The 19,760-nt window shown below is 43.8% G+C and overlaps 1 protein-coding gene across 1 annotated transcript in view; it reads left to right on the forward strand.

The window, feature by feature from the left end:
- The first annotated feature begins 323 nt into the window (after positions 1-323).
- Positions 324-19,760, forward strand: part of LOC115203331 (FERM domain-containing protein 5) — a 153,582-nt gene continuing 134,145 nt past the window's right edge. The window contains exon 1 of the mRNA XM_029767934.1: positions 324-1,089. Within this exon, the coding sequence (XP_029623794.1) occupies positions 988-1,089 (102 nt within the window). The 5' untranslated portion in view covers positions 324-987. The remainder of the gene's footprint in view (positions 1,090-19,760) is intronic.

The raw sequence follows: 19,760 nt of genomic DNA on the forward strand, positions 1-19,760 counted from the left end.
GTGGTCTCCTCCTGCTCAAGACTACCAAGAGCAGACTGCACTAGAAATTACACACCACCTGAGGGAGCCAACAGCCTATTGCATAACCAGACAATCCTGAAAGTCGGCCGAGTCTATGTAATAAATTATAGACTCCCCGGATGAGATCATTTATAGGCATATTAGGCTATAATAAGTTACATTATCATTGTTTTCCCTCACCTCAGTGGTTACTGTTGGCAATTATGGACATTGCATATTCCCTAGGTTATTTCAAAGGTTGAATCTAGAAAAATATGACTATTGCATTCTCTGTATTATGAAACAGTCTACGACGAACACCTCCCGCTCGCCAACCTCCTTTCCAGCCGCTCTCCTCGAGCGCGTGATGCACTCATTTGCATACGGTGCGATTTGAAATACAATGTAAACAGCTCTTGAACTGAGCAGCTCATCGAATCAGGTCGAGCAGTCCTTGCTGGCTATTCGTACCCTTGGTGGTGTAGGCTAACTGGCATTATTTCAGCTGATGGGCATGGCCCTGCATTCTGATGGAAACGTGGGAGATTCGAAATTACTATTCGTCACATTGCTCCCGCGGAGAACCAACCTGTGGTTCAGAAATGTAGCCAATTTCCTCGGCTTTGGCTGTCGTTTGCGCGCAGACACGTCATTCAGAGACTCGTCCGTGGCCCGCCCAGCAGCATTTGACTGAAGAGAGCAATGAAGAGTGTGGAGGTATGATAACAGTTTAACTGGACATCAGCAGCAGGCTAACATTTTATCACATTGAGTGATACAGTATTCATTCTTTGGTTGCCCAGCCGTTGAGCATTCAGTGCGATATCACATCTGGGCTACCGGAAATACGATGCTCAACCACCGCTCTAGATTGACATTGCTGCTATCCAGGTGTTGGACCAAAGAGGAGGGACGTTGTTGATGTGACATTACATCTATGCTGTGTGCAGTTTTTTGTGGTCCCACACACAGACACAGAGCAAGAAGATGCTGAGCCGTTTCATGAGTGGCAGCATCAGGAATCTGGAACGAGAATACAACTGTACCGTGAGGCTGCTGGATGACTCGGAGTACACCTGCACGATCCAGGTCAGTTCCTGTTTAGCAAGCAGGGAACCTATTATATTGACGCTGTTGCTGTCACCGTTGGTTGCCCCACTGTGGGTCATGTCTTTCGTCTGAGTATCTGCTACCTGTGCGCATCACATGACAGCTTGATGAAAATAGAGAAAACCGTCATCTGCATTGCGTATTAAATGTGTAAAGATCTAATGTATCTCATCGGGTATTTGATGTCATTCTGCTGGCTGCATTTTGGAAGCATGGCTTCGGTGCACTGCAACTGTCCTGAATCGTTCATCATACAGTATTGATCATCTATGGATCTATTGATCTATGACACTTTTCATATTTTCTATGTTTGTCTGGGTCTTAGACTGGCCTTGGCCTAGGTAGAGAGTGATAATCAGCATCAATAACAGTTTGTGAGTGTGTCTCCTAACCTGGACGCTTAGAGATGTGACAGTTCTCCTTACTATCATATTAGCAATGACAATATGTACAGACCTTCACCATCCACAACATCTCTGGGATCTGACAACAAAGGAAAACTATAGCCTACTTTCCAATGTGACTGAAACACTGAATTGAAAGGAAATGGTAGGATTTAACACCAACCATGTAAAGTCTGTAAACAAATGTTGATACCTTTTCAGAGAATTTACAGTATAAGAAGAGGTCAGTCAATCAATCAGCCATTGGCAATCAATCTGCAATCAATCAACATGACCATTTCTTGCATTCTTTGTATCAGAACCTCTGACTTTCTGAGTATTGTAATGACCCTGGCCTTCCTTTTGCTGATCCATGCCTGATCAGGTCCTTGCATCTGCTCTAAGAGAGAGACAAAGTATTGAAACACAAGACACATCTCCAGGACACACATTTTAAGGCTTGTCACAAGTCACATTTGAATCACTCTCAGACCGTTGTTGCTGATCTGCAATTCTCTCACAGAGAGAGGGAAGGGAGGTAGATGGATAGCCAGCCAGCCAGCCAGCCAGCCAGCCAGCCAGCCAGACAGACAGACAGACAGACAGACAGACAGACAGACAGACAGACAGACAGACAGACAGACAGACAGACAGACAGACAGACAGACAGACAGACAGACAGACAGATAGATAGATAGATAGATAGATAGATAGATAGATAGAAGAGAACATGTGAGAGAGTGTATGGGAGAAAGAGAGCTTCAGGTCTTTATATACTGCATTTGGGCATTATTAGTCTGTGTACCTCAACGCTTTAGGGCTGCACTGCTCACAGCCGTACTCAGCTTCTAATGTGCTCTCTGGTTCTATTCAGAATGCATCTCTGGATCTGCTGCTCTCTATTGTTACAGGGTGGTTTGGAACAGGACATATTCAAACCCTTTATGATACTGATTACGGTCGAATGACCGAAGTGCCATCTAGTGGCCTCATGGGTGGAATGTTATTAATATTTTTTCATAATTTCATTAATCAACATTGTTAAAAAAAAATCTGAAAATCCTGTTTTATATGTTAAACGGTTTTGTTATAGTTCTGCCTTCTGTGATGTATATAATGTGTAACATTGGGATGCAAACTCAAAATGATCTGAAATGGTACAGGTATCTTCCTTTTTGTAAGCCTATAACCATGTGTGTTTCAAAGTAGATGTGTTTCAGACTACCAAAAAACACTCTGTGTGACCCTGATTTAGCCCACTGCAGTAATTAAATAAACCTTTAAAAAAAGGAGGGAACTCAAGATTTTGAGATGCACTGACTTTGTGGCAAGATGAGCATTTTAACTTCTCATGGTGTTTGGTCTTGCTCACCCTGAAGGAAACTGGAATCACTCCTAGCCAAGTCTTGAAGTTTACTGTATTTCCCCCAAAGCTCTTCTAGTCTTATGGCACATTGGTATTCCTTACTTTTACCCTCTTCAATTCACCTGGAATTCATCAAATCAAATCAAATGTTATTGGTCACATACACATGGTTAGCAGAAGTTAATGTGAGTGTAGCGAAATGCTTGTGCTTCTAGTTCCGACAATGCAGTAATATCTAACAAGTAATCTAACCTAACAATTTCACAACAATTACCTTATACACACAAGTGTAAAGTAATGAATAAGAATATGTACATCAAAAAAATATATGAATTTGTATTTATTTATTTCACCTTTATTTATCCAGGTAGGCAAGTTGAGAACAAGTTGTCATTTACAATTGCGACCTGGCCAAGATAAAGCAAGCAGTTTGACACATACAACAACGCAGAGTTACACATGGAGTAAAACAAACATACAGTCAATAATATAGTATAAAAATAAGTCTATATACAAAGTGAGCAAATGAGGTGAGATAAGGGAGGTAAAGGCAAAAAGGCCATGGTGGCAAAGTAAATACAATATAGCAAGTAAAACACTGGAATGGTAGATTTGCAGTGGAAGATAGTGCAAAGTAGAAATAGAAATAATGGGGTGCAAAGGAGCAAAATAAATAAATAAATAAATACAGTATGGGGATGAGGTAGGTAGATAGATGGGCTGTTTACAGATGGGCTATGTACAGGTGCAGTGATCTGTGAGCTGCTCTTACAGCTGGTGCTTAAAGCTAGTGAGGGAGATAAGTGTTTCCAGTTTTAGAGATTTTTGTTCCAGGAGGAATTGGCTTTGGGGGTGACCAGAGAGATATACCTGCTGGAGCGCGTGCTACAGGTGGGTGCTGCTATGGTGACCAGCGAGCTGAGATAAGGGGGAACTTTACAAGACCTGGGTCCAGTGGGATTGGCGACGAGTATGAACGAGGGCCAGCCAACGAGAGCGTACAGGTCGCAGTGGTGGGTAGTACATGGGGCTTTGGTGACAAAATGATAGACTGCATCCAGTTTATTGAGTAGGGTATTGGAGGCTATTTTGTAAATGACATCGCCGAAGTCGAGGATCCGTAGGATAGTCAGTTTTACGAGGGTATGTTTGGCAGCATGAGTGAAAGATGCTTTGTTGCGAAATAGGAAGCCAATTCTAGATTTAACTTTTGATTGGGGATGTTTGATGTGAGTCTGGAAGGAGAGTTTACAGTCTAACCAGACACCTAGGTATTTGTAGTTGTCCACATATTCTAAGTCAGAACCGTCCAGAGTAGTGATGCTGTGATGAGTGATGGTATAGAACGGCATAGGCAAGATGCAGTGGATGGTATAGAGTACAGTATATACATATGAGATGAGTAATGTAGGATATGTAAACATAAAAGTGGCATTGTTTAAAGTGGCTAGTGATACATTACATCAAGATGGCAAGATGCAGTAGATGGTATAGAGTACAGTATATACATATGAGATGAGTAATGTAGGGTATGTAAACATTATATGAAGTGGCATTGTTTAAAGTGGCTAGTGATACATTTATTACATCAATTTTTCCATTATTAAAGTGGCTAGAGTTGAGTCAGTATGTTGGCAGCAGCCACTCAATGTTAGTGATGGCTGTTTAACAGTCTGATGGCCTTGAGATAGAAGCTGTTTTTCAGTCTCTCGGTCCCAGCTTTGATGCACCTGTACTGACCTCGCCTTCTGGATCATAGCGGGGTGAACAGGCAGTGGCTTGGATGGTTGTTGTCCTTGATGATCTTTTTGGCCTTCCTGTGACATCGGGTGGTGTAGGTGTCCTGGAGGGCAGGTAGTCTGCCCCCGGTGATGCGTTATGCAGACCTCACTACCCTCTGGAGAGTCTTACGGTTATGGGCAGAGCAGTTGCCGTACCAGGTGGTGATACAGCCCGACAGGATGCTCTCGACTGTGCATCTAAAAGTTTGTGAGTGTTTTAGGTGACAAGCCGAATTTGCTGCGCCTTCTTCACCACGCTGTCTGTGTGGTTGGACCATTTCAGTTTGTCCGTGATGTGTACGCCGAGGAACTTAAAACTTTCTACCCTCTCCACTACTGTCCCGTCGATGTGGATAGGGGGGTGCTCCCTCTGCTGTTTCCTGAAGTCCACGATCATCTCCTTTGTTTTGTTGACGTTGAGTGTGAGGTTATTTTCCTGACACCACACTCCGAAGGCCCTCACCTCCTCCCTGTAGGCCGTCTCGTTGTTGTTGGTAATCAAGCCTACCACTGTAGTGTCGTCTGCAAACTTGATGATTGAGTTGGAGGCGTGCATGGCCACGCAGTCATGGGTGAACAGGGAGTACAGGAGAGGGCTGAGAACGCACCCTTGTGGGGCCCCAGTGTTGAGGATCAGCGGGGTGGAGATGTTGTTACCTACCCTCACCACCTGGGGGCGGCCCGTCAGGAAGTCCAGGACCCAGTTGCACAGGGCGGGGTCGAGACCCAGGGTCTCGAGCTTGATGACGAGTTTGGAGGGTACTATGGTGTTAAATGCTGAGCTGTAGTCGATGAACAGCATTCTCACATAGGTATTCCTCTTGTCCAGATGGGTTAGGGCAGTGTGCAGTGTGAAGGCGATTGCGTCGTCTGTGGACCTATTGGGGCGGTAAGCAAATTGGAGTGGGTCTAGGATGTCAGGTAGGATGGAGGTGATATGGTCCTTGACTAGTCTCTCAAAGCACTTCATGATGACGGAAGTGAGTGCTACGGGGCGGTAGTCATTTAGCTCAGTTACCTTAGCTTTCTTGGGAACTGGAACAATGGTGGCCCTCTTGAAGCATGTGGGGACAGCAGACTGGGATAAGGATTGATTGAATATGTCCGTAAACACACCAGCCAGCTGGTCTGCGCATGCTCTGAGGACGCGGCCGGGGATGCCGTCTGGGCCTGCAGCCTTGAGAGGGTTAACACGTTTAAATGTCTTACTCACGTCGGCTGCAGTGAAGGCGAGCCCGCAGGTTTTGGTAGCGGGCCGTGTTAGTGGCACTGTATTGTCCTCAAAGCGAGCAAAGAAGTTGTTTAGTCTGTCTGGGAGCAAGGCATCGTGATCCGCGACGGGGCTGGTTTTCCTTTTATAGTCCATGATTGACTGTAGACCCTGCCACATACCTCTCATGTCTGAGCCGTTGAATTGCGACTCCACTTTGTCTCTGTACTGACGCTTAGCTTGTTTGATTGCCTTGCGGAGGGAATAGCTACACTGTTTGAATTCGGTCATGTTTCCGGTCACATACAAGTTTAAAAAATAAACAAGTACATTTATTAATTACTTTAGACAGGAGCTTGAATTAAATATGTCTCTGTCTTTCATAGAACGTTATTGATCCAGATGAGCAGAGAAGTCCTCTCCTCCTCATCAGTATGGGTGACTGAGGCACTGGCACAGAGGCAGTGGTGGTGTCCCAAATGGCACCCAATGTAGTGCACTATATTGGACCAGGGTGCATAGGAGTCTGGTCAAAAGTAGGGTGCCATTTGGGACGTCCACAGTCTACAGGCCTCAGTCAAGATGCTGCATTCTGTGGCGCACTAATGAAATCACCACCGTTCCCTGGAACTCTAATGCAGGACTTGGATGGAGTTCTGATTTTGTCTTGTAAATGCATTATTGAAATAGACTTCCGCTGCTTTCGTCTAAGTGGGCGTTGTTAAGTTATGTTGTTTACTGCCTGGCGTGTTGCCTGGCGTGTTGCCTGGGGTTTGTTAAACTTTTACTGCAGTGTGCTAAGTCAGGTTCACACACAGTGATTCTAGGTAGTCTTAAACACATCTACCCTGAAACAAAAGTATACACTTCACACACATGGTTATTGGCTTAAAAAAATAAGACCCCTGTACCATGTCAGATATACAGTTGAAATGTATTACATTTTGAGTTTGCATCCCAATATTACACTTGATATACATTACAGAAGATTGAAATATAACAAAACAGTTTGACATAGAAACACCGGATTTCGGTCAGTTTAAAAATGTTTTTTTTTAATAATGATTAAATTAAGAAAAATATTAATAACATTTCACCCATGAGGCCAAAGAGGGCGCTTTTGGTCATTGACTGCAGGAAAGGGCTAGGCAGCTTTGTTTTTGGAGCCTACATTCAGATAGAAAAGCCTATTGTAGATGTCAAGTTCGCTTTTCTTTCTTCTCATGCCTATACCATACAGTTTGATCATAATTATGTTCCTATTGTCAAAATACAAGCAGACCGTTGAAATTTAACAAAGATTATCTAAACAAAGATGATCTAAAATTATCGAAGCATTTTCTTCATTATTATACAATTCTCGTCTTTTGATCATATTAGCACGTTTAGTTGTTGAGTCCCACTTTAAACGAAGTACGACTTTAAGGCTTTTAATAGCATACATAAAGGCTTCGTAAGCACTGCAAAAATGCTTCACAAATAATCTATAAGCGTATATCATGCTCTATAAAGGGTGACATAACCATTCCCACTGTAGGGTCAATTGCCGAATGTGACACAATGCACTATGTATGTTTATACACCATTTAGAGAGTATGACATACACTTATAGATTCTTTGTGAAACATTTATGTTGTGCTTATAAAGTATGCTATATAAAGCCTTTATAAATTGTACTTTGTTTAAAGTTGGACTGTCATATGTGCATTTGTTACTGTACATGAACATGTTATTACCAAAAGGACTTCTTAAAACTGCATGTGGGTTAATCCCCAATCATTCCCAGTCAAAATAATCTCTCCTAGATGCAATACCAAATAAATCCTGGACCTGAAATTCCACCTAGAGTGAACATTACATCACAGGAGAGAGAGAGGGTTCCAAGTGGGATCATTTCACCCCATGATAATCCTGGGACTGGGATTGCTGTTCCCCTATTTATATGTATTTCTAACTGCTGGCTCAGGCTTAATAGAACCTAGAATAGAAGTAAGATGTGATTTAGACAGCTACAGCTCTGCTTATCAGTCCTTCTAGCTACAGGCCTACTCTATGCCACCAGGCCTGGGTTCAAATAGTATTTGTTGTCTTTCAAATACTTCAGCTATGCTTATTTGAATATGCCTGGTGCAATAGAACTAATGGAATCGTACAGTAAAGGCAAACAGACTCAAGCAAATGCTCACAAATACTATTTGAACCAGTCCTGACGCCACAGAGCTGAATCTACACAATGCATGTCACTTTGATTCGAAGGCCCCCTGCAACAACATGGTTAATCCATAATGTAGAGGAATAGTGAGATAAATCCTCCAAGGCTGTGGTGCTCTCTCAGATTAGGATGATTTGCGGTCATGACAGTAATAACCATGATTCTAACGATGTCACTGGATACATCCCAAATGTCACCCTATTCCCTATTTAGTGCCCTACTTTTGATCAGGGCTTTATGGGGCTATGGTCAAAAGTAGTGCACTTCATAGGGAATAGGGTGCCATTTAGGATGCAGACACTGACTGCTTCAGCTTGTCCCTTTGATTGCTTCTCTTTCAGCAATGAAAAAAAAATCTCTGATGCCAAATTTCAGAATTTAAACATTTGCATCCTTGTCACTGACAGCTTGAAATGGTGCTGTTTTTTACTACTACAACATGGACAGACCGGTAGGATTGTCGAGCGTCTGCCGGCGAGACTACTTACCACCTCTGAACAGAGTGGTGGCCGTAATTTGCAAACCAAGTGCAAAGCGATTCTACATGTAGAAACGGGCGAAAATGATGGTCATTCTGGTCAGTGGCCAATGGTGGGTGGTCCCTATATCCCACCACTCTGACAGCAAGCGAACGGTGAGCGAGCAGCCCTGAACTGTGCAGACCGACAATTGGTCTGGTGAGGTTTCTCCTTTACTTTTACTAACTACTCACCATGACAACTGATAAACCCAACATGCATCTCTCTAGTACTTGGTTAAGCTGCATGCATCTGAGCTGCTGTGCCCTAACCCATTCCTGGAGTCAGTGCTGTACAGCTGTTAAGATACGGTATACTCCATAGCAGTTTGACAGAACAAAACAAACTTCTCTGGTTGAGTGCCAACTTCAGGCAGGCGTTGCATGAAACCTTACACCTCCATATTTAGCCAGCAGCACCAGAAGTGGACCTTTAACCACACCAGTCCCAGGTGACCAGTAGAGTGTCGGATAAGAAGCACAGAAATATTTTGATATGGTATTTACTTCCATGGTAAAATTGCAGTTACACACTAATAGCCTATGAATTGTTTTTTTATTTGGGTCGTTAATTAGTCATTACCAGACAATACACATTAATACCACATCATGTCCTATTACATATCAGGAACATACCAGAGCATACATTACTGGTTATAAAGTACAATGTTCTGCCTTACTGGGACATAAGCACAGTTCTGTTGCTCACAAACCTTGATAGATAAACACCTTTCTCTGCAGCTTAGTGAACATGAACCTAGTCGCTGTCAGACAGACATTCCAGCCACAGCGTGCCTGCCTGCAGAGCGGACTGACAGGCTGCTTCCGTCAGCAGTGACGCAGTGATGACGAGGCTGTCTCTGACTGTGTGTTTGGGGTTCAAGCGGCTCTACTGTTGCTGTGCTGACCCACGACAATAAATAATACAAATGTGTGCCAGGAGTGAGTATTCCATGGAGCGTTTCACCTCTACCTCAGACTGCTACGATTGCAGGCATCACAGCACACATGTTTTTGGGGCTGTTTATACACACAAAAATATAGTCTTTTAGCTCACTTTGCAACCACTGCATGCTCCCTCTCTCCTCAGCCAGTGATGATGTCACTGGGGTAGCTCAGGACTCTGCAGCAGTACCTGCAGGATCCACAGTCAGCACAGGAGCAATGAAGACTCCCGCTGTAGTCACTCTCAGTATAGAGTATATTCTCTCAGTGTACGTAGTCATCCTATATGGAGCAGTATTAGGATGCCCCAATCTGTCCAGAGAAATGAAGAGATACAGATGGATTTATCATGAATCACTTTCAATTAATAACTTCCCTCAAGAAAGATTAGATACGTAAAATGTAATATCTTAGCATAGTATAATTAAGCAATAAGGCATGAGGGGGTGTGGTATATACCTCGGCTAAGGGCTGTTCTTATGCACAATGCAATGTGGAGTGCCTGGATACAGCCCTTAGCCGTGGTATATTGGTCTTATATCACAAACCCCCGAGGGGCCTTATTGCTATTATAAACTGGTTACCAACGTAATTAGAGCAGTAAAAATACATATTTTGTCATACCCGTGGTATACGGTCTGATATACCACGGCTTTCAGCCATTCAGGGCTCGAACCACCCAGTTTATAATAGTACTGTATCTTACTCCTAGTCCTTTCCTTCTACCTAGTCTTTTCTGGACAATAATTCTTCCCATAGTGCTTTGTGGTTTGCTACCTCTTTGGGATTCATTACTTACCTAGCTACAGTCTGCAACTCTTGATCTGACATTTCTAATGCCTCTAAGCTTGTAATCTACCTGAGTGGCAGATCTTGTAACACAATCAAGTTCAACAGGGTTTAGTGAGTGACTGAGTGTGTCAGGAAATACAGAGGGAAAGAGAAAATAGAAAGACAAAACAATCCCAATAGTTTGAGGTGCAAGGAAGTGTCCACTGAGTCCACTCAGACGAGTCTTTAGCCTAGGAGCTGTAACGTTTAGCTGGTGCATCATATTGTTAGGAATTTCATATTGTTTCCCAGGTATTTATTCCCAGGTATTTATTCCCAGGTATTTATTCCCAGGTATTTATTCCCAGGTAATGCCAAAGGGGCAGTGTCATATTTGTTCCCATGTCACCCTAGAGATCTTTACCCTCCTTCTCCCAGCTCCAGTCTCCTTCCTGCTAGTTCCTAGCTGGTATCTGAACCTCTGAGCTCCACAGAATCCATTCTTTGTTCCCCTGGCTCTCTCGCTCTCTCTCTCACACCCCTTTCTCTCTTCCCCTTCTCTCAGCACTGCGGCTCTCTGTAGATTAATGAGACAGCAGCCCAGAGAGAACCTGACACCACAGTACAGTATAGCCTACAGTATATACATGACACAGCAGTGAAGGCTCTGTATTGTACAGTATATACATGACACAGCAGTGAAGGCTCTGTACTGTACAGTATATACATGACACAGCAGTGAAGGCTCTGTACTGTACAGTATAGACATGACACAGCAGTGAAGGCTCTGTACTGTACAGTATATACATGACACAGCAGTGAAGGCTCTGTATTGTACAGTATATACATGACACAGCAGTGAAGGCTCTGTACTGTACAGTATAGACATGACACAGCAGTGAAGGCTCTGTACTGTACAGTATATACATGACACAGCAGTGAAGGCTCTGTACTGTACAGTATATACATGACACAGCAGTGAAGGCTCTGTACTGTACAGTATATACATGAGACAGCAGTGAAGGCTCTGTACTGTACAGTATATACATGACACAGCAGTGAAGGCTCTGTACTGTACAGTATATACATGACACAGCAGTGAAGGCTCTGTACTGTACAGTATATACATGACACAGCAGTGAAGGCTCTGTATTGTACAGTATATACATGACACAGCAGTGAAGGCTCTGTATTGTACAGTATATACATGACACAGCAGTGAAGGCTCTGTACTGTACAGTATATACATGACACAGCAGTGAAGGCTCTGTACTGTACAGTATATACATGACACAGCAGTGAAGGCTCTGTATTGTACAGTATATACATGACACAGCAGTGAAGGCTCTGTACTGTACAGTATATACATGACACAGCAGTGAAGGCTCTGTACAGTATATACATGACACAGCAGTGAAGGCTCTGTACTGTACAGTATATACATGACACAGCAGTGAAGGCTCTGTATTGTACAGTATATACATGACACAGCAGTGAAGGCTCTGTATTGTACAGTATATACATGACACAGCAGTGAAGGCTCTGTACAGTATATACATGACACAGCAGTGAAGGCTCTGTACTGTACAGTATATACATGACACAGCAGTGAAGGCTCTGTACTGTACAGTATAGACATGACACAGCAGTGAAGGCTCTGTATTGTACAGTATAGACATGACACAGCAGTGAAGGCTCTGTACTGTACAGTATATACATGACACAGCAGTGAAGGCTCTGTATTGTACAGTATATACATGACACAGCAGTGAAGGCTCTGTACTGTACAGTATATACATGACACAGCAGTGAAGGCTCTGTACTGTACAGTATATACATGACACAGCAGTGAAGGCTCTGTATTGTACAGTATATACATGACACAGCAGTGAAGGCTCTGTACTGTACAGTATATACATGACACAGCAGTGAAGGCTCTGTACTGTACAGTATAGACATGACACAGCAGTGAAGGCTCTGTATTGTACAGTATAGACATGACACAGCAGTGAAGGCTCTGTACTGTACAGTATATACATGACACAGCAGTGAAGGCTCTGTACTGTACAGTATATACATGACACAGCAGTGAAGGCTCTGTACAGTATATACATGACACAGCAGTGAAGGCTCTGTATTGTACAGTATATACATGACACAGCAGTGAAGGCTCTGTATTGTACAGTATATACATGACACAGCAGTGAAGGCTCTGTACTGTACAGTATATACATGACACAGCAGTGAAGGCTCTGTACTGTACAGTATAGACATGACACAGCAGTGAAGGCTCTGTACTGTACAGTATAGACATGACACAGCAGTGAAGGCTCTGTACTGTACAGTATAGACATGACACAGCAGTGAAGGCTCTGTACTGTACAGTATATACATGACACAGCAGTGAAGGCTCTGTACTGTACAGTATAGACATGACACAGCAGTGAAGGCTCTGTACTGTACAGTATATACATGACACAGCAGTGAAGGCTCTGTACTGTACAGTATATACATGACACAGCAGTGAAGGCTCTGTACTGTACAGTATATACATGACACAGCAGTGAAGGCTCTGTACAGTATATACATGACACAGCAGTGAAGGCTCTGTACTGTACAGTATATACATGACACAGCAGTGAAGGCTCTGTACTGTACAGTATATACATGACACAGCAGTGAAGGCTCTGTATTGTACAGTATATACATGACACAGCAGTGAAGGCTCTGTACTGTACAGTATATACATGACACAGCAGTGAAGGCTCTGTACAGTATATACATGACACAGCAGTGAAGGCTCTGTACTGTACAGTATATACATGACACAGCAGTGAAGGCTCTGTATTGTACAGTATATACATGACACAGCAGTGAAGGCTCTGTATTGTACAGTATATACATGACACAGCAGTGAAGGCTCTGTACAGTATATACATGACACAGCAGTGAAGGCTCTGTACTGTACAGTATATACATGACACAGCAGTGAAGGCTCTGTACTGTACAGTATAGACATGACACAGCAGTGAAGGCTCTGTATTGTACAGTATAGACATGACACAGCAGTGAAGGCTCTGTACTGTACAGTATATACATGACACAGCAGTGAAGGCTCTGTATTGTACAGTATATACATGACACAGCAGTGAAGGCTCTGTACTGTACAGTATATACATGACACAGCAGTGAAGGCTCTGTACTGTACAGTATATACATGACACAGCAGTGAAGGCTCTGTATTGTACAGTATATACATGACACAGCAGTGAAGGCTCTGTACTGTACAGTATATACATGACACAGCAGTGAAGGCTCTGTACTGTACAGTATAGACATGACACAGCAGTGAAGGCTCTGTATTGTACAGTATAGACATGACACAGCAGTGAAGGCTCTGTACTGTACAGTATATACATGACACAGCAGTGAAGGCTCTGTACTGTACAGTATATACATGACACAGCAGTGAAGGCTCTGTACAGTATATACATGACACAGCAGTGAAGGCTCTGTATTGTACAGTATATACATGACACAGCAGTGAAGGCTCTGTATTGTACAGTATATACATGACACAGCAGTGAAGGCTCTGTACTGTACAGTATATACATGACACAGCAGTGAAGGCTCTGTACTGTACAGTATAGACATGACACAGCAGTGAAGGCTCTGTACTGTACAGTATAGACATGACACAGCAGTGAAGGCTCTGTACTGTACAGTATAGACATGACACAGCAGTGAAGGCTCTGTACTGTACAGTATATACATGACACAGCAGTGAAGGCTCTGTACTGTACAGTATAGACATGACACAGCAGTGAAGGCTCTGTACTGTACAGTATATACATGACACAGCAGTGAAGGCTCTGTACTGTACAGTATATACATGACACAGCAGTGAAGGCTCTGTACTGTACAGTATATACATGACACAGCAGTGAAGGCTCTGTACAGTATATACATGACACAGCAGTGAAGGCTCTGTACTGTACAGTATATACATGACACAGCAGTGAAGGCTCTGTATTGTACAGTATATACATGACACAGCAGTGAAGGCTCTGTATTGTACAGTATATACATGACACAGCAGTGAAGGCTCTGTACTGTACAGTATATACATGACACAGCAGTGAAGGCTCTGTACTGTACAGTATATACATGACACAGCAGTGAAGGCTCTGTACTGTACAGTATATACATGCCACAGCAGTGAAGGCTCTGTACTGTACAGTATAGACATGACACAGCAGTGAAGGCTCTGTACTGTACAGTATATACATGACACAGCAGTGAAGGCTCTGTACTGTACAGTATAGACATGACACAGCAGTGAAGGCTCTGTACTGTACAGTATATACATGACACAGCAGTGAAGGCTCTGTACTGTACAGTATATACATGACACAGCAGTGAAGGCTCTGTACTGTACAGTATATACATGACACAGCAGTGAAGGCTCTGTACTGTACAGTATATACATGACACAGCAGTGAAGGCTCTGTACTGTACAGTATATACATGACACAGCAGTGAAGGCTCTGTATTGTACAGTATATACATGACACAGCAGTGAAGGCTCTGTACTGTACAGTATATACATGACACAGCAGTGAAGGCTCTGTACTGTACAGTATATACATGACACAGCAGTGAAGGCTCTGTACTGTACAGTATATACATGACACAGCAGTGAAGGCTCTGTATTGTACAGTATATACATGACACAGCAGTGAAGGCTCTGTACTGTACAGTATATACATGACACAGCAGTGAAGGCTCTGTACTGTACAGTATATACATGACACAGCAGTGAAGGCTCTGTACTGTACAGTATATACATGACACAGCAGTGAAGGCTCTGTATTGTACAGTATATACATGACACAGCAGTGAAGGCTCTGTACTGTGCAGTATATACACTTATTGACCAGTTTATTAGGTACACCCCGTTCACGAAAATGGATGGCTCCTACAGACAGTGAGTCACATGGCCTTGGCTTGCTATATAAAGCAGGCAGATAGGCATTGAGGCATTCAATTACTGTTTGATTGAAAGTTAGAATGGGCAAAACGAGTGACCTAAGATCGAGTATCTCAGAAATGGCCGCCCTCCTGGGGCTTTTCATTCACAACAGTGTCTACGGTTTGCCAAGAATGGTGCGATAAACAAAACACATCCAGTCAGCGGCCGTCATGTGGGAGAAACAGCTCGTTGATGAGAGAGGTCGAAGGAGAATGGCAAGAATCGTGCAAGCTAACAGGCATTCCACAAACAGGCAAATAACAGCGCAGTACAACAGTGGTCTGCAGAACGGCATCTCAGAACACACAACTCATCGGTCCTTGTCACAGATGGTTATTGCAGCAGACGACCACACCAGGTTCCACTCCTATCAGCTAAAAACAAGCAGAAGTGGCTCCAGTGGGCACGCCATCACCAACACTGGACAACTGAGGAGTGGAAACACATTACCTGGTCTGACGAAGCACGGTTCCTGTTGGGTCATGCTGATGGCAGTCAGGATTTGGACCCATCCTGCCTGGTGTCAACAGTACAGGCTGGTGGTGATGGTATACTGGTGTGGGGAAGGTTTTCCTGGCACACGTTAAGTCCCTTGATACCAATTGAGAACCGATTGAACGCCACACCATATCTGAACATTGTTGCTGACCAAACCCAGCAGAGGATCTTTGGGATGAGATGAAAAGGCTGTTTCCCGACACACTCAGTCACTCACTAAACACAGATGCATAAATGTACCGCCTTCTAATCTGCAGCAACTGCGTGATGCCACCGTGTCAGCATGGACCAACATCCCTGTGGAATGTGTCCGACACCTTTTGAAATCTTCTCCCGAAGAATTCAGGCTGGGGGTCCGATCCGGTACTAGATGGTTGTACCTAATAAACTGTCAGTAGTAATGAATCTGGCTGAGGAGTGCGGAGGTCTATCAGTGTAATCAAAACAGTTTAATGATCCAGTATCCCAGCTTTTATGCACCGCCTCGTGTGTATCCTGCTCCCTGCACATTATATTAACCCGTTTAAATGTTATTGCTGAAAAGTAATTCTCAGCCTTTGTCGTACTGGGAATCAAGCAGGAGATTATGAAGTCTGTTTCGTCTCCTGGATTATAGAACCAATGCATGTCTGTCTGCGAAACTGGGAAACTGAGAAATGAATGTGGCCGAATGTTATGAATTTCTTCTAGATGTCTCTCTCTCTCTCTCTCTCTCTCTCTCTCTCTCTCTCTCTCTCTCTCTCTCTCTATCTATCTCTCTCCCTCCTTCAGACATCTATCACTTTCATCTGTCCCTTCTCGTCTTCATTTGGCAGTGAGTAATAGCTAGGCAGCTCTTCATTGATTTGTCTGGACAGTTCAGATCATCTACCTAGACAGATGTAGGATCTTCATTTGAGCCAGTTTGCTATAGCTGGAATATAATCCTGCAGCAACAGGAAATGTGAATTATTATGTGGATTAGAATTAATGGAGATTTTTTTGTAGGTGTTGATACATTTTTTGTTAAGTCTGACATCGAATACACTACAAGTTAGCATTTCCTGCTGTTTCTAAGTCAGTTCATTTGTCAGAATTTCCCATATTCCAAAGAGATGACTGCGTGAGTCATAGTTTTTTGTATGAAGGAAGAGCAACCAATGACTATAAACCTACACCATTTGATCATGGCATTGAAGAGACAGATCAAACCAGACAGAATTCCACAAGTGTTAATCCACCGTGTGTAGCAGTACACCTCTAGAGAATTCATCAGTACAGCCTCTCAAGATGGGTTTATAGCAGGAGGAGAAGATGCTTTAGTTGTGCAGGCTAGCTGCCTGTCTATGCATTGGGGAACCTAACAAGTTTTCTGAATATGATAGAGGCACCATATTCCCTATATAGTGTAGCTCAGTTGGTAGAGCATGGTGTTTGCAACGCCAGGGTTGTGGGTTTGATTCCCACGGGGGACCAGTATGGGAACAAAAAATTTATGAAATTAAATGAAATGTATGCATTCACTACTGTAAGTCGCTCTGGATAAGAGCGTCTGCTAAATGACTAAAATGTAAAAAAAAAAAAAGTAAAATGTGTATAACTTTTGACCAGAACCCTATGGTAGTGCACTATAAAGGGAATAGGGTGCCATTTGGGGCGCAGGCCAGAGCCTGTGAGCGGAGTTGAGCGGTTGGAAATCCCCCTCATGGAGCGTCCAGGGCTCATCGTCCTTTCCAACAGCTCTGCTAAAAACCGCTCTGCACTGGAAGAAAAACTGCCGCTCCAAATTCACTCCATTTAAAAAAAAAATATGTAACCTTTATTTAACTAGGCAAGTCAGATTAGAACAAATTCTTATTTTCAATGACAGCCTAAGAACAGTGGGTTAACTGCCTTGTTCAGGGGCAGAACGACAGATTTTGTACCTTGTCAGCGCGGGGATTTGATCTTGCAACCTTTCTGTTATTAGTCCAATGCTCTAACCACTAGGCTATGCTGCCGCCCCCATTCATTAAAAATCACAATTTAACCAACATCAATCTATTTTTGTGACTATCTGGACCTACCAATTGGTTTTGAAGTATTGAAACCAAACCATATGGATTTAAATGAAAAGTATGAAAAGGTGAATGTAAGAAGCGTTCATATTTTCAAGTAGGCTACATGTCATATTAAATAGCATATAAACACTCTAAATAGGTCAGGAGACAGACAGGGAGCCAGACAGGGAGCCAGACAGGGAGCCAGACAGGGAGCCAGACAGGGAGACAGACAGGGAGACAGACAGGGAGACAGACAGGGAGACAGAGAAGTAATGCAAATTAATTATTTAGGCTATATCATTTCTATTATTTTAAGGCTATAGCCTACAAAGAAATACATTGTGAAACATTTGCCAGTGCGACACAATAGGCTGGTAGGGACATAAAGAACTTAGCATTTACATTTTGTGGTATTAAATCAGTATAGTCTGTAAATTGTGCATATAGGCTATGACTTACTTAGAATTATATACAAATTAAATGAAATATGACTAATTAGTGCCTTTTGAATTCATTTTTAGAATTCATTTTTCATTTTTCAGAAACACGAGTTTGGCCAGTCTGTGCCTTCAGGCTCACACAATGGTGCCTGGAGAGCAGGCCAGCATCGGAGAATAATCTCTCCACACTTGCAGAGCCACTGGAGATGCTAAACACCCTTTTGGCCACTGATGCCAGGCTGGGCAGAGATGCAGAGTTGTTTTTTTTATTATTCTATAGGTAGGCCTAAAGGTTTTTAGGCAAAATAACCCAATCAAAACAGAAAGCTCCTTGAACGTGGGAATATGCCAGGCCTATTGGGCCAAATTCAATTATTCTATAGATAATAGAACAAAAATGAATGAAATGTTTAAGAGACCAGATTTTTTGTTTATAAATACTTTGCCACAATGACACACGTAGTTATCTATCCACCTCGTTGCTTTCTTTTAGCATGTGCAATGTAGTAAGTAAAGTACACCATCATGCTTTTCAGATTCCACAATGATTCTTTAGTTATGGACACTACTATGGACACTCTCTTGCTGTTGGTCCTCATCTTTGTAAGTCACCTTGATTTAGTTTCTTTATGAAAATATTTAGCGAACTCCATGACAGTAGCTAAATCAAGGGGCTATAGCAGCACACAAGTACACTACAAATGCATGCTGGGCCGGGCATGCCCTGAGGTCGAAGTGAGCGCTACTGGAGAAATATTGGAGCATTTGGGAATCTCGCTCCACGCTCCAGTCAAATTGGACACGCTCCGCTCCAGCTCCGCTCCTCGCGCCAGCTCCGCTCCTCGCGCCAGCTCCGCTCCTCGCGCCAGCTCCGCTCCTCGCGCCAGCTCCGCTCCAGCTCCGCTCCTCGCGCCAGCTCCGCTCCAGCTCCGCTCCTCGCGCCAGCTCCGCTCCAGCTCCGCTCCTCGCTCCAGCTCCGCTCCAGCTCCGCTCCTCGCGCCAGCTCCGCTCCAGCTCCGCTCCTCGCGCCAGCTCCGCTCCTCGCTCCAGCTCCGCTCCAGCTCCGCTCCTCGCGCCAGCTCCGCTCCAGCTCCGCTCCTCGCGCCAGCTCCGCTCCTCGCTCCAGCTCCGCTCCAGCTCCGCTCCTCGCTCCAGCTCCGCTCCTCGCTCCAGCTCCGCTCCAGCTCCGCTCCTCGCGCCAGCTCCGCTCCAGCTCCGCTCCTCGCGCCAGCTCCGCTCCAGCTCCGCTCCTCGCGCCAGCTCCGCTCCACTCGCTACTCTGGCTCAGACATAGAGTATGCCATCCTTCCTTTCTTCTTTCATGATGAACTTGAAAGGAGTGACAATGCTTATTTAAGAGCGCTGCAGTTCTCCCTCTGTAGAGGACATCATCTTTGAAATTGGAGGGAGGGAGGGTGATTCTGTTCAGACAGATGATTGTGTCAAAAGCAGTGAAGTTGAACATTGTTTTGTT

The sequence above is a fragment of the Salmo trutta genome, chromosome 12, assembly GCF_901001165.1.
Source record: "Salmo trutta chromosome 12, fSalTru1.1, whole genome shotgun sequence".
NCBI classification, from domain to species: Eukaryota; Metazoa; Chordata; class Actinopteri; order Salmoniformes; family Salmonidae; genus Salmo; species Salmo trutta.